This window comes from Dipteris shenzhenensis, chromosome 22 (assembly GCF_047967505.1).
Source record: "Dipteris shenzhenensis isolate YYH24624 ecotype China chromosome 22, Dip_SZ_1.0, whole genome shotgun sequence".
Classification (NCBI taxonomy): Eukaryota; Viridiplantae; Streptophyta; class Polypodiopsida; order Gleicheniales; family Dipteridaceae; genus Dipteris; species Dipteris shenzhenensis.
The window spans coordinates 32,556,738-32,573,156 of record NC_141617.1 but is presented as its reverse complement, the minus strand read 5'-3'; the positions used below and the strand labels follow the sequence as shown (position 1 = coordinate 32,573,156).

At 41.9% G+C, this 16,419-nt stretch overlaps 1 protein-coding gene across 2 annotated transcripts; it reads right to left on the bottom strand.

Annotated features, from left to right (window-relative positions):
* Positions 1-885: 885 nt before the first annotated feature.
* LOC147888011 (uncharacterized) lies at positions 886-11,249 on the bottom strand. 2 transcript variants are annotated; one of them, XM_087393620.1, is made up of 6 exons: positions 9,866-11,247; positions 9,521-9,661; positions 2,478-2,591; positions 2,169-2,342; positions 1,922-2,037; positions 886-1,415 (listed from the first exon to the last, which is right to left on the bottom strand). In XM_087393620.1, exons 1-6 carry the CDS (start codon positions 10,460-10,462, stop codon positions 1,298-1,300), a joined length of 1,260 nt encoding a protein of 419 aa, XP_087249746.1. In that variant the 5' UTR covers positions 10,463-11,247; the 3' UTR covers positions 886-1,297. The 2 variants fall into 2 exon arrangements, with proteins under 2 accessions (XP_087249746.1, XP_087249747.1); XM_087393621.1 differs by lacking the exon at positions 2,478-2,591 and having other exon boundaries at positions 9,866-11,249.
* Between the last annotated feature and the right edge of the window lie 5,170 nt (positions 11,250-16,419).

Below are 16,419 nucleotides of genomic sequence, written 5' to 3'. Positions count from 1 at the left end.
TCTTCTCAATATTTTTACATGTTGACTATCTAAATAGTTACCTCATGCTCTAAGGCGGTCACCCCTCTATACTCTGATCTCAATATTACATGCAAGACCTTAAGAACGTAAGCCTTAACGAACTACTTAACTGTACTTAGAAACTTGACTATACTTCAGGATTTTGGCTCTGTCCATTAGGTTAATTGTAAAAGCTCTTGTTCCTCTACCTATAGTTCATGCTGTTGGCACTGAATCTCCTCAAAGCATCAGGCCTAGACCTTTGCAAGTTTATATTTAAAGATTGCGACCTTGTCTAAGGCAGTATCGACTTGTGCTTGTAACATGCCAGCACGAGTTTTCAATTAGAAGTTCTCTTACTCTACCTGGGGACAACTAGATTAAGTCCAGACGTATACTATGTATGCAAAAACCCTCATGAGGTTCTTGTGCATGAATGCATAAAGGGTCTTGTGAGCACATTTAGACGTGGCCTTGTGCTATTCCCAAAAATTGCCAACGATTCCTTCATCCTGTAACATCCCTTCTCATTGCACTGTAAGTGCAGATCAGATCCAGATATATGCTATTCATACACTTGGAGCTCCATGCACTCCCCATGCTGAATTCTTATCACTTCTACAGATCTAGGCAGTCTTAACCATAAGCAGCATCGCATTTGTGTCTAATTTCCTCTAATCTGCTCTAAGAAGGACCCTAGAGTGCTTTTACTCATTTAGGCAGTCTCAACTATGAGCAGCACTGCATTTGTGTCCAATTTCCTCTAATCTGCTCCAAAAAGGACCCTAGAGTGCTTTTAGAGAGTTTACATTAACAAGACAAAAAATGTTTACATCGGTGAGATAAGAACAGTATACATTCTTGAAGAGACCAAAATAGGCATGATGCAAATTTTAATATAAATATAAAATATGAGCTCATTGGCCAAACGACATCCCTTCGTGTATATAGAACCATTTGTTATCCGTGCAGGGCCACAGACGTCTGTTCATTATATTGATTGAATGTGCAAAGAAAGATATGACATCGCCACATCTTTGCCACAAATAACATAATACTAGAAGCTATACAATTCAGCCTGCCCACACAGATTCTGTAGAGTAGATATCACCTTAAGGGCCTTGCTTGAATGATAATAAATACATCAATCCACTGCAATAAGCTGCACCATGCAACTGATGCTTCTTTGATAAAACGACAGCTTGGCCAGCCTTAACTTTCTAGAATCCTATTGGAATAAAATTGCGAAGGCCAGAATAGACTATATACCCAAGTGAAGAGCAATTCCACTCGTTTCTTATAGTGCATTTGTTTTGTCACTTGATTTCTCTAAAGACCCTGAAACCATTACACCTGTGCTTTCTGGCTCATGACTTGGTTCCGCTATTCTTCCTTCAGCTTTTTCATTGGAATACCTGTACAGAATATTAAATTAATACAGTTTTCAATGCACCAGAATCAAATACAAACCACATTATCATGCAGGGCATAGCCACTTGGGAATGGAAACATCAAACTGGCTTTTCAGATGACCATCTTACCTTTCAAGGTGGACCTATAAGGGAAAAGATCCATTCAGGCCCACGAGATATTGCAAGCATGTATGTATTTGAAATTTCAATACTAAGTCTCAAACAAGCATCCTTGCTTATCTAACTAATTCTATCATGTCTGAAAAACAGAAAAATTGTAACCAATCATTGGAAATCCAGAACATTTTCTACTTTGGAAGCTAATTCAGATCAAACGGATGAGTGTCCCTTGCCTCGTCCAACAAAAGTTTTTCAAGATTCAGTCCAGTTTGCCAGATACATAGATGTTGGAGTCATATATATTCATGCCAGATGAAATCCATACTGGTAACAGGTGTAATAACAAAAACACAGAAGCCAATAAATATGCCAGCTAGAAAAGAACTCACGTCGATAGTATGGTGACCCACACAAGCTCCACACAGTCAACCCACAGAAGTCGCTGCTCCAATGGCACAACACCATAAGTTATGACGTGTGCAAAAGGCCAAAGCTTCCAACCTGCCTGCATAATCAAATGGTTTGAGTTTTTCATTATTGATGTTCTTCCAAGAAACAGGTATTTCATTGAGAACAAAGATCTTATTTTCATTGCAGGTGCAAAATAGACGGGTTCTCAGTCCAAGAGGTACGTACTGTCAACATGGGAACAAAAGTTGTTTTGAGCTCTGAAATTATATTGTCAGGTGAGTCGAATCGCAGGAAACCCACTGTTACAAAATATATGCTATTCCATATTCCTGACCATATTGTCTGATCAAATGCAACCTTCAAAGGTACAACCCACCATTCTTTAAAAGGAAGGAGGACCTGTAGAATGACAATGAAGTTTCCAAATTTTCAGACTTGAGACAAAACCTGTCCAAATTTTTTAGAAGATGCCTCTCAGCACAAATTGAATTCTTTAAAATTTGATGAATATCAATCCTTACTGATTCTCCTTACCTCACACAAGTGATAATAGAAGTGAGATAGAGAACCATGCAAGCAAAACCCAACAAAGCCAGATCGAATCATTCGCGACCGGTCGAAGTCTAGAATTGGCTTGCCCTCATAACACTGCAATTGAAAAAACAAGAATTCTATCGTTAAATCAAGGTGAACGATGGGGGAGAAAAAGTGCATGGCATCCATCATTTGTAAGACCATTTGCACTAATGAAAAAGATGTAAAACAACAAAGAGATAGCTAGTAGTAGGAAAGGAAGGCTGCACAAAAAGGAAAAAAGGAATAGGTCAGTCTAAGCCTCTACTAATCTGAAGATAAGACATTCTAAATATAGAATGTGGTTCCACATTGCAACTTAGATATTATGTGGCAGTAGTTATGACAAGTGGGACTAATTGAAACCGGCCTCTAATCACTCAGAGGGTAGTGGAACTAAACCTTTAATCACTTCAGCACTTATTTACAGCTCACAAAGCATATATCACAACCATTAACCATTGCATGATCACCATTTGGCATTTACCCATTTGTTCACAAACAAAACCACTGAAAAAGGGATGGAGGCTAGAATGCCCCTGCTCAACAAACATAGACAAGTGCACCCGATTGGCCCCAAACACCGTGGCGCCCCTTTCGGTATTTCTTTATATTTCACAATGAAATGATTACAAGTTGCATCTGGGAAACCTTCCCTGCAACTGAGCACGCAGCCCCAACTCACTAAGCCTTCACAAGGCTTTCAAGCATAGGACACCATCACATAAGTGCACTTAACCCATAGGCTCAACCCAAAGGCATTCTCTTTTCCGAGTGCAATTCCATTGGCTGTCCAGATGCAATCACACTGCACCCCAGCTACACTCTCTTTGAGTGGTTTCCAGATGGCATTCACAAAGCTTTTCAAATCTCCAAAATAAAATCAGCAAAGTACCCAACCAAAGAATGACTCATGTAGCACTGCCTGGGCACCTGTGAGCCAAGAAAGAGGCGGCACACGAGGCCAACCAATAGCTTATGGCAAAAAGAAATTGCAGCAGCAAAATCACAACTCACCAAGCCCTAAAAACTCGAACCAAGTCCTCAATCGCCAAGAGGACATAGTAGCCAATGCCCAATTGCATTCTCAGCCAAAGAGAAGTGCAAGGCATGAAGAAAGAGCATTTACAAGAGCCGACCAGCAAGAATTCCACTGAAAAATGCGAAAAGAAGCACTTATGTCGCGAAGAAATGGGAGTTCTTGGGCTCAAAAGAAGCGTGCTTCAGAGAGGAATGCATTGAGAAGGTTTTGGAGAAGTTTCATCGCCGGAAAGTCCTCCAAAACTGAGAAAAACCAGTCGACCAGCGCGTGGGACCACTCGAAATTCAACAGAAAGCTGTAGCTTTGCAAGAGGAGAGGCCCAGGAGGCGGTAGAAGCAAAAAGATCTAGAAAAAGCCACTTTTGCAAATTCGACCAGCAAAAGAAGTGCCTCCTATACTGTTCCCACATGCATCACAAGTTACAGCAAAGGGTTTTGCAAGATCTGGCAAGATAATAACGGGTTCAGAACACAACTTTTTCTTCAGGTCTTCAAAAGCTGCATTTTCCTTTGGTCCCCACTGAAACGGTACAGCTTTCTTTTGTAAAGCATGCAAGGGAGAAGCAATTTCTGCAAAGTACTTTATAAACCTCCGATAGTATGAACACAACCCAAGAAAGCTTCTGACTTCATGCAAATTTTTCAAAATTGGCCAACTCCTTATGGCCTCAACTTTTGCAGGATCCATATTGACTCCATCCTTTGACACTATATGATCTCTCATACATAAAGAACTCACTTTTCTTGGTGTTTATTAATAGCTTGTGTCTTTTCAACTCTTGAAACACAATAGTGAGGTGTTTCCTGTGCTCCTGCTCATTTTTAAAGAACACAATGATGTCATCGAAGAAAGTGCCCACAAACTTTTTGTGTGCTCTAAAAAGTATGTCCATCATTCTATTTAAAGTGGCAGGTGCATTAGTCAAACCAAAAGGCATCACAAGGAACTCATATAAGCCAAATGAAGTGCGGAAGACAGTCTTGTAGACATCTTCAGGACGTATCCTTATCTGATGGTATCCACTTTTAAGGTCAACACGGTTGAACATTGAGGAACCTTCCAACCGATCCAATATATCATCAATGCGTGGAATTGGAAAACGGTTCTTAATTGTGACTTTATTCAAAGCCCTATAATCAATACACATACTCCAACTGCCATCCTTCTTTTGCACAAGCAACACAGGGGAACAGTAAGGAGAATTACTTGGCTGTATTAATTCCTTTTCCAAGAGTTCCTTCACTTGTGACATTATCTCTTCCTGTTGTGCCTTACTAACATGATAGGGAGGTATATTAGGCGGTGAGCTTCCTGAAATTATATCAATTTGATGATCCTCGAGCCTCTTGGGAGGTAATTCTTGAGAAAGTGCATCTGAGAAACAATCCTGAAAATCTGAAATAAAAGCAGCCCTTTCTCTATCTAAAGCAGAAAGAGTAGAGCCTTCCTGAACTGGTTGGCTATCCTCTTTGACAAAAATCAAGTACGCTGAAATATGACGAATTATTACATTGGAAATACAAGAAGTTGAAACTACAGGGATGGACTCCCCTTTCAACTTTACATCAAGTACATGATTTTTTCCTCTATGAGTTAAAGAAATCTTCTTGTTTCTCATCTGCACATCAGCCCCCACCCTGTACATCTAAGACATCCCAAGCAAAGCATCACGCTCTGGCAAAGGCATAATGTAGAAGTCCTCTGCATCCTGATATCCCTAGATATGCATCCTCAACTTGCCAATGATAGGAGTGACAGCTGTGTTGATTTCAGGGTTGGCCATATCACACATGTTGGATGGCCCCATTCCCTCAGGCTTGATGCCAAGCCTTCCTGCCATATCAGGAGTTATGAAATTCGCCTTTGCCCCAGAATCACAGAAAAACAAACAATTCTGATTTTTTATTTTTCCCCATGCTCTGCACATCTCAGTCTTTTTCATTTCCTCTTCATCATGTGCATGTGGCAAACTCCCAATCACATCTGGAAGAAGTCCTGCGAAAGGTTTAGGCCTTTTGCCCTTCTGATCAGCCTGTTTATCACCATTCTTATCATCATCTGACCTGTCTCTTTTCTAGGATGGGCAATTATAAGAGCGGTGTCCCTCTCCTTTGCATATGAAACATTTGTTTTGCTCCATGAGTTACTTTTTCTCTTCATCAAATAACTTGGTACGGGGCTGTTTATTAGGCTGTCCACGCCTTTGACCAGCTTTGAATTGGGCTTTTCCTCCCTTTTGAAACGGTCGTTTGCCATAATTTTTATTTTCAGATTTGATGTCCTTATCCTGGTGTTTGGCAGCCCGTTTGTTGTTTTCTTTCTTGCTGTCCATAAAGCCCAAATTCTTCTCCTGCATCCATGCATATGCTGTCCTTGCATTCTCAATTAATTGAGTCATAGAACCCACCTTGGTTTTGATGCAATAATCACGTAGCTCACTAGGCAATCCACAACAGTACCTCTCTATTTGCTCTTTCAAAGAAACATGCCTGTAAGAGCTCAATGGCAGCAAAACATCCCAAAACCTCTGGGTGTAATCATCAAGATTCTTGCAAAGTTTGTATGACAAGTCATGCCAGTGTGAAAGTACTTCAACTTCAAAAGTTGGAGTAAGCCAAGTAGAAGAGAACACTTGCTTAAATTCCAGCCAAGTAGCAGGTGCATCTCCATGAAGCAAAAGGTTGGTGTACCACTTAAGTGCATTGCCTTTCAAAAATGTGGCGACCTTCCTTATCTTGGATGCTTCTGTAAACAAATCCCCAAGAAATGCAACATCAAACTGTTGAAGGAATGTGAGGGCTTTGTACCTGTCCTGTACTCCATTATATGTATCAAACTTGACATGAGAACCACCATCCTTAAATTCTTTATATACATTTGATATTGGCTGTCCCAAAGATGGCTGTATATTCGCAGCATTCCCTTCACTAGGGAGAGCCATGCTTGGCTGAACATTAGGCATGGGAGCATATGCTGTGGCTTACATGCCTGGTTGCATTCCCACATTTTTCATACATGGCTTGCTTTCTATGCCCAATTGGCGGTGAAATCAACATAGCATCAAAGATAGAATCTGTACCAAAATATTCAGGTTGTTGCCTCAAATATGGCTGAGGTGGTTGAGCCACATTTATGGACTGCACATTATTATTTTGAGGAGTAGAAGTACCCAAACCAAGGCCTTGTGCTGGCTGCTCATACTGTTGCACTGGCTGTACTTTTTGTACCTCTTTCTCAAGTGCTCTTTTGGGTGATTCCTCTCTCTTGGAAGTCACTTTCTGAGTCATTTTTTATGGCTGTCCCTCATGGGAAACTGATGCATGAGTGTGCAGTCCGCCATGAGAAGCTGATGCATGTGTGTACTCACTCTTTCCGTGCTTGTGCTTTCTTGATTTCTTCTTCTTCTTGGCATTTGTTTGCACAATCTGAGCCAAATTTTGAGCCAACTGAGTCAAAGCAGTCACTGCACTTGCAAGCTCTGCATTCAACATAGTAGCATCATCTGACTCACTGCTAGAACTTGTATCACCGTTGAGCTCAGTTGTAGCTTCATGTGTGGCCTGCTCAAAAGGCATTTGTTGTGCTCCCTGCAGCTGTACACTAGCTGGATCATTAAGGCTTTCCTGCCTTCTCCTTTGAGTTGTGGAGCTCTCTTGCTCATGGGTACTCACCATGTTTATGGTTGTAATTTTCAGCTGTCGCAGCAAAGATATCCTTCCACCAAACTACCGAGGCCCACCTCTTGTGGGCAATGGAACCAATGAAACTGGCGTCTAATCACTCAGAGGGTAGTGGAACTAAACCTTTAATCACTTCAGCACTTATTTACAGCTCACAAAGCATATATCACAACCATTAACCATTGCATGATCACCATTTGGCATTTACCCATTTGTTCACAAACAAAACCACTGAAAAAGGGATGGAGGCTAGAATGCCCCTGCTCAACAAACATAGACAAGTGCACCCGATTGGCCCCAGACACCGTGGCGCCCCTTTCAGTATTTCTTTATATTTCACAGTGAAATGATTACAAGTTGCATCTGGGAGACCTTCCTTGCAACTGAGCACGCAGCCCCAATTCACTAAGCCTTCGCAAGGCTTTCAAGCATAGAACACCATCACATAAGTGCACTTAACCCAAAGGCATTCTCTTTTCCGAGAGCAATTCCATTGGCTGTCCAGATGCAATCACACTGCACCCCAACTGCACTCTCTTTGAGTGGTTTCCAGATTGTACTGAGTTTCTGTCAGCGCTCCGGAGGTGAAGGGCAGACTCAGCCATGATGAAGGCTAGCACTAAAGGAAATCTTTCATAGCTTATAACATGCAATAGCATTTCTCTACAAGGTTTCCTGGGTTAGGAAGCTAGGAGGCAAGAAATTGCTCATTGGTTATAGTGGGCTTAAGTCGCATAGAAGGCTAGAAGTGCCTAGTTGGCATAGTTAGGATAGTTAGTACTAGCATAGAGTCCTAGGTGTGCTAAGTGTCCTAGGCAGACTAGCAACAATATAGTACGTGACTACTGGATAAGGGGAGGGGCACTTGTGCATCTACATGCCTTGAGTGGTGAGGCATGGATGGACAAATCGCCAAGGCTGGTGGTAAGCAAGCTGCATACAGCTACAACACCTGAGCATAGCGTGATTCAATAATAGTGAGTTATATAAGCATGATTCCAGAGCGATATCTTGACAACTTGCTGAGTCCTCATTTCACAAGACTCAACTTTCAAACATGATGGGAAAATCGATCCTTCAGTTCTTATTGCATGGCTTGGTCAGCTTGCAAGGTACTTCTCAGTGGTGGCCACAAAAGACAATGAGAAGTGTACACCCATGCACCTTTTAGGTGAAGCTATCACTTGGTGGCACAAGTGGCAAGGAAGGCAGCCAAATACTTCTAAGTAGGGTTCCTGAAGGACATTTGGACAGTTTCATGCACCACAATATTTAGACTTTTAGAAATGCAATTCTTATAGCTGTCACAGGGGTCCAACCGGTTCACATAAGTGGCCATACAGTACAGAATGAGCAGTGTGACAAAGTCATGAAGGTTCTCCACAACAGTCCGCATTCAATGGTACGTTCACCGTACGCAGCCAAACGTGCATAAAAGTTTGCTCACAAGGACCAAAGAACCCAAGGCTGCCCTCATCAAGAAGTACCAGGATTCAACATTTTTCAAAGACAGCTGCACAAATGGAGAAAAGACAGGGATAGAAACGGGCAGCAATCCAGAAAGAAGAAATGGACAATGAGTGACATCAATGGGTTCAATGAATCCCTGGATTTAGAGACGTGCCAATTACAACAAAGAAATTGTTGTTAATATTGTCCCATGCAGGGCCACAAGTGTAGGATTGTCCTCATATTACAAGAAGCTCCAAAAGGAGGGCCATAGTTCCTGGTCCAGTCACAGCCTCAACCCCAGCCAAAATGGCTTTCATCATCATAGATACGTTGAGGATCAAATTCAATCATTTCCCACTATATTCCAATTCTACGCCCCCCCCCCCCTCAGTGTCAGAAGGTCCTGATCCTAGCAGATTTTGGGAGTTCAAAGGATATCGTCTCTGACAATACAACAAAGAGGGCCCGGTAAGCCTTCAGCAGAGCATTCCTCGCACAAAGTATTGAGAGCAATAGAAAGGCAAAAACAATCATCTGAAAGATCTTTGGGTAAAGTAGACAGCAGGACTCTAACAAGAAGTACTTATCATGCTTGGAGCTCAGTGAGACTAGTTCAGATTTGCACAATTGAGAATCTTGCATAGTCTGAATAACAAAATTCAAAACATTCCTTATTTGCTACGCTGATATCACTACAACAGACTAGGTATTCCAGGAGAGGGAGCTGAGCTGATGCAAGATCGGAAAGCTTAGTGTGTCTGTGCATGTGATGCAAAAATAACAAACCACTTCTTTTCAATGAGTTTCAGTGATATGACAGTATTCAGTACCTGGGCAATCCAATCCCCTACGGAGTATACAATACCACTGATCATCATTTTAGCAAGTACAGGATCATTTTTAAGAGCATCCTCATATGCACTCCAATTATGAATGGGCGCATACTTCAAAATCTCAAAGATCGTCCAACCCTGTAATATCACAAGTAAACAATGTTTAACATTATTGCTCTTCTTACTTGCTCATCACGTTCAATAATATTATTGCAAGCTAGAGAAGCTCTACAAAGTTGTTCATGCCAAGTTGCATGTACATTTTCTTGATATACTAAGACTGATCCAATCACAAATTATTTGACCATGCTGTAAAAACTCAAGCAAGTTTTTCTCACTTACATGCCAGTAATCTTGATCCACAGTTACAACTTTGGCAATGGCAAAGACTCCTGCGGCTCCTGCAATTGCCGCATTTATTGCCCTATCTATGTACTGAATCTCCTCCTCGGCAGATTTTCCAAACCAGAGAACTCTAGGCCGATACGCTGTTGAAGCCTGTATATCATTTCCTTTAGCCCCCCTACCACCAGCTGAAGTAAATGCATCAATATCAGACTGTTGTAATGCGTCCATTTCAGCTGTCATAGACCCAGGTTGTTGACCAACCTCGTCATCAACTAAAGGCCGATCCAGATTTCCAACCTTGGATCTTACCTGTTGAGAAATACCTGTTTTAACCAAACCTGACCCCTTCAACATCAGTTGCGGTTTAGAGTCTCTTGTGGGTGTTCCTAGCCAACTCTGTCCAACTTTTATTCTCCCTTTCAGTTCAACATCCACGGCTGTAGATGTAGACGGAGATGTGATAAAAAATTTCCTTGGCTTAACCCTACTTGCGGAAAAGAACTGAGCCCCTTCTAGTAAGGCATTTACACTTGTAAAGGACAAAGCCTTAAACGCAATGGGATTAGTCGACGCCGGAGAAATGGTATCCATACTTAGCCGGTCGATGAGAAAACGCGAAGTTGGATGAAATCCTTACGAACTGGGCGGACGACGTGGTCTAATTTAGCAAAACGCGATGAAATTCCTTCGAGGCAACCAATTCCAAAGGGCGACCTCTACATTGGGCAGAGATTGTTAACCCTGTAATTGTTCAGCAGAACCAGTCCTGACCGGCGACGATTCAAAGAGCATTCTCGGTCAGCTAAACTTCCTATTCCAACTGAGTTTGTTACGCTATAGCCGGATCTCCCAGCGCTACAGAGAAATCCAAAATTCTTCTTGGTCCAGCTCGAAGATTGGTAAAGATATTACTCTGACTACATCTGGGCATCGCGAAGCGTCGAATTCTCTGCTCAAAGCGTCGGACGCCTTGCCGCAGGAGGCCACAGCCCCTATTCTTGCACGGCAATTACGTCCGCGAGCTCCCAAAATTCGTGTCAGTGTAGGAGCCCAATTCAAGTGCGACGCAGCTCGGATTGGGGAGGAAGGAACTGGAGATTGCAAAGCGGATATTGCGTGGAGATGCTGCACTCCCAATCTGTCGAAGATGCGGCGTTCAATCTGCTTCAAATTGTGATATGTCGAAATCGAGAAACCGGCCAAATTACGATTTGTGGAAGGAACCCAAATTGAAAGATGAAGAATTTTTCAAACTACTGTCGATTGATGCTGTTGCTGAACACTGATTGAAGACGAAAGTTGGGATCTAGGTGGTTCACCGATCATCCATGACGCAAAAAAAAACACATTTGTTTTTTTTCAACTCTGCATTTGACGATATCCAGAGAGCATCATCACCACAGAAAAACTCCCAAATTGAAACAAGAAAATTTCACATTTGATGACATCTAGACAGCATCATCACCACAAAAAACTGCTGAATTGAAACAAAAAACTTCACATTTTATGATTTCCAGACAACACAAAAAACTCCCCAATTGAAACAAAAAAAACTTCTCATTTGATGATATCCAGAAAGCATCATCACCACAACCACAAAAATTCCCCAATTGAAAACAATTCCAGGGAAATTGGAGTAGAGATCTTTTGCATTGCATTCATTGGATGGACGTTCTCATGATGATGATGCCCTTCTCCATAGGAGATCCCCTCCCTCTCCTTTAGACGCCGTCCCCATACCATGAATAGTGAAGATGCGACAACCTCTTTGTGGGTTGCTATCTCTCTTCCTCCACCGGCTCACAGTCAGTAGCTACCCGTAGTGGAAGGCCTCCTTTGTGTTTGCAAGACTGCACAATGGACTGCAGGATGCACTACTGACCACATGTGGGTTATATCACTACTAGATAATTGTGGAAGGTCTAGGGCATACCCCTCAACACCCCCTAGACCATTGTTGGAAGATGGCGCAGTAGCACGCTACAATCTTGGCAAGTGTATGGGGATGACCCTAATAATGGCAAGGCCACCCTTGAAAGCTAGCATAGGGCTCTATGGGGAGGGCCTCTTGGAACCCTTCCCCATGTGGCTAGTGTGGCTGGAAGGCTAGTAGAAGCGCTAGCATAGTACGGAACACGACCCCTTGTGAGGTCGCTAGCAGTCGTGGAAGTAAATGATATGTTTTTGGGATGGCCAAGAAATTTGAAAGCGTGGAAGCTCCTCATTGGTGGTTCTCTCTGATCTATCAATGTCCCTTAACAACCCAAGGTTAAGCCACAATACCTTTTTTCTCTTGATGCTAGCCTAGAACTACAATGTCCTAAATTTTGTGGAGCGATCCTCAAAGCAACCGTGAGGATGCTCATTCTCGTCACTTGTAGTGCCATATTGATACTACTAGCCGACACAAGGAGGCGCTCTGAAGACACATTTATAGGGCTGTTCACACGAGAGGGGTGGTTTGCAATTGGATTGCAAGTCAAGGCGTTCATGTCAGTGCTTATTTTTGCAATGAGGGGCTTTGGAGAAAACTAAGCATAATGATGACCAATGTGACGTGTTCTTAGAGACAAGTCAACTTTTATGAGTGTAGAGTCTACCTCTAGACTGTAATAATGCTTGAAAAGTTTATGTGTGAGTAAAAACAACACTACCACCTGGTTTTTCTCCTTCCACACGGATTTGTAACCATCCTCAAGTAGGTGGAGAGGATCTTAGAATTGTTTCCATCGAGCCAATGAAATAAAGTAGCTTTTCAGTAAAAAATGTCCATCACACTCACCAAAGACTGGGAGTCGCTTCTCCATTAGTTTTCAACCAAGCTGATAATGTATCCCATCACCTTACCCGGTTTTGACAAGGAAAAAATTAGGGGCAACTTTTAGCCCGATGGCCAATTTAGAGGCTTCTCAAAGTTGGTTGGACTAATACTTAGAGCTTCAAATTTTATAAATTTGCCCAAAAATATATATGCCCTAACATTTAGAGCCTCAAGCTTGATAAATTTGCCTTGAAAATGGCAACAGTTCGCCCATTGACCTACACTTCCATAATTGTGTTCCCTCCTTATCTTGTATGCTGGGTTTGACCCAAATCACCAAATAGTTGACATGTCCAACTCTCAAAGTCAGGAGCTAAATTAATATCAAATGAACTACAAAGTTGATAGCATGAGGAGCTAGCCTAAAGCATGCAACCTATCAAATGAGCTACAAAGATGGCATCAATGACAAAACATGATTCACCTAGCTGAAGCAACAATTATGAATGGGATAAAATTGTGCAAATGTTCAAAGCCTTATGATACATGCAGCTAAACGCAAACTAGTTGAAAACTCACAATGAGCAGAAAGCATACAATATGTGATCCCATTCCCTCCACATGACTCATTAGCAATCCAAATGGCCTCCCTTAAGTTCCATACTTTATCTTGCAAAACATATCAACATGCAATCCCAATCCTTCCAAGCACAGACATATAAACATGCAATCAAGGAAGCTATATGAATTTCTATTAAGTTTTGTAGAAGGATTGGGATTGCATGTTTATGTCTTTTGCGTGCTAACTCATGTAGTTTAAGCGGGGTGCTCTCAAATCAGGTGGAGGGATTGGGATTGTAGTTGAAGCCTCGTTGAAGCATGCTTGGTTTTCTTTAGGAGTTTTCAATTAATCTGCATGCTTTAGCTACATATATCATAAGACAAAATTTCCAATTCACAATTGTTGTCATTAGCTTAGAAGACGGAGACTAGGGGGCAACTTTCGATGGATTTCACAATACTAGGACAAAGGAGGTGCAAGAGGTCCAAGACTAGGGGTCTACTTACGGTGGATTTCACAATGGCTAACAGTGACATACCTTGGCTGCCAGGTGGATATTGATATTTCAAAAGAGTAGTAGATCACCCCAGTTCTAGAGAATGTTTGGTACAAGCTTTTGTATTCGATCTTGGCCGAACTCTCCCTAGCAAGCAAAGCTCTAGTTGGCCATCTAGATGCTTCTCACCACGGCATGGAACATAGCTTCCCGTTGGTGCTCTCACAGGGGGTGCATGGGGTAGCTTAGGCACTTGGTGCATAGCTTCTTATGGGCCGGATCAGATGGCATGAGGAATACCAAAGCCGAAGTTGCATGGTAGATAGTGAGTCATCTTTTGTCCTTGTTGTGGTGAGGTCTGTAGTTCATTCATAGGTTGCATGCTTTAGGTTAGTTGTGTTTGTTGTTATCATCATATAAACCTAACAACAAAGTGTTCTTGTGCAAAATTCAATATTGCCTATATTTTATACGTCAAACAAAATTGCAATGGAGGAAACCTTGAAATGAACCCAAATTCAAGGGTGATAAATCTTTCAAGTCTACATGTAATTGATTATAGATTGATGCTTTTATTGACAATAGCTTGAAGAAGAAGGGCCAAACTTATTCCTTTGCTGAAGCAAAAGATGTCTATCTTCCAAAAGTAGGATTCAACATCACAAAGACCACAATATTGCCAAGAATTTGGTGAAATATATCAAAGAATTGGAGTTGAGGTTCTTGGACCTTTTCTAATTCATTCACTAGATTGATAGTCTAGGAAAAATTGGTGCCATTTCACACAAAGGATGCATGTATTGGATGAATGTTCTAGTCAAAATTGGCGCTTCTTAACACAAAGGACCTCCATGGATACATGGTTTGGGCCCTCCTTTTGATAGGGGGACATGTTCAAATGACATGGGACTAGGAGAGAATGTTTAGCCAAATTTGAGTGTTGGTTAATGCCCATGTTGGACTAAGTAATCAATGTCTCCCACCATCATTTGACCTCAGTCAATGCTGGTTCTCAAATGAGAACATTGATCAAAGATCATATCCAACCAACTAGCTGCTAATGTGCAAAATATGGTAGTAGGTCAACAATCAAATAACTAATTGGAATGATGTGGCCAGTGTGGAGTTGTGCATGGTACAAGTTGGTCTAGTTATTACAATGCATCAGACAATGACAATTTGTGCATCCTTTTATCACCACATGAGCTATGCCAATGGCTTAAACATTATAGGCTACAATAGAGTATGTAGGAACATGAACTAAAGGAAAGAAAGTACTAACTTCCTTCAAAGAGACATAGATGATCTATAGCACAATGGGGTTTTCACCCCCTAGCCCAAGAATATGCACAACATCAAGTCCTACCACCCCATATTCAGTAAAAGTTAAGCATGGACAGTAAACTTATGGTTAGGGAATGAACATATGGTGTGATTAATTATAGATCTCTCTCTCCCTCCCTCCCCCCGTCCCCCCCCTCTCTCTCTCTCTCTCTCTCTCTCTCTCTCTCTCTCTCTCTCTAGGAGTGCATCTCTTTCAATGCACTATCACTTACTGTAGCAATGGTCAATGACCATTGAGATATAGTCTCGCTTATGACTTCATGACAAGATATTTGCATTCCATGCGATCCTTTTCCATTTGCGATATCGATTTCATCCATGAAAAATGAGTGTTGAAGGAGGGAGGAACTGACATGTCTCTCTCTAGGAGTGCATCTCTTTCAATGCATTTGCAATCACTGTAGCAATGGTCAATGACCATTGAGATATAGTCTCGCTTATACTTCATGACAAGAGATTTCCATTCCATGCAAAACTTTTCCATTTGCGATATGCTTTTTATCCATGCAAAATAAGTTTTGAAGGAGCCTAGAGGAATTGACATGACGTTCCACTAAGATAGGGACTTAGAACCTGTAGCTCCTCATCATCAAATGTAAATCTTATTGCTTGACAAATGGCTCAATCATCACAATCATTGCTAACATAGCGTTCAATGTAGAGTGACCCCTGTGAAGATTGTGGGAGAGAGGGAAGGAGTCTCACTTGTGGCTTTCTCACATGCACAATGGGGGAATACACACAAAGGTGGAGGCTGAAAACAGTTTTCCTCTTCTTAGTTGTGAAAGCCAAAAGACCTCTAGTACAAAGAAAATAAAAGAACCCTATATGTGGGTCTCAAACCAAACTCAACTAACTAAGGTGGCATACTAACTGAGCCACAAACTATAGTAGATAAGGATAGCTGTCATCCAGCTATTATTCGTGGGCGGTGTACCAACCGCATCTCCAGCTAACAAGTCGGTGACATAAATACACAACGGTCACCCTGGCATATCGCGAGTGGAGCTCGATATCTCAACACTCCCCCTCGAGCTCAATCCCAATTCCTGCACACCAAGCAGGTCTCTGAACTTGCGCAGCTTCTCTGTTCTCTGCACCCAATGCTTTCGTGAATATGTCAGCTACCTGATCCTCTGTGCTGACATAAACTAGATCAATAAGACCTAGTAAAACCTTCTCCCGCACATAGTGATAATGCACCTCAATGTGCTTTGTTCTAGCATGAAAGACTGGGTTCTTTGCCAAATGTATACTGCTCATGTTGTCACAATAAATGACAACCGGCCCATCTGTACTGATGCATATCATAGAGTAGCTTATGCAACCAAGCTACCTCACATGCAGCCATTGCTGCACCCCTGTACTCAGCCTCTGTGCTCGAC

Excerpts from the sequence above, each read along its gene's own strand:
- LOC147888011 (XM_087393620.1), bottom strand. The coding sequence starts at position 10,462 with ATGGATACCATTTCTCCGGCGTCGACTAATCCCATTGCGTTTAAGGCT. Across the intron at positions 9,662-9,865 it reads TGGATCAAGATTACTGGCAT|GGTTGGACGATCTTTGAGAT; the intron begins GTAAGTGAGAAA and ends GTGATATTACAG. Across the intron at positions 2,038-2,168 it reads CTTTTGTTCCCATGTTGACA|GCAGGTTGGAAGCTTTGGCC; the intron begins GTACGTACCTCT and ends TTGATTATGCAG.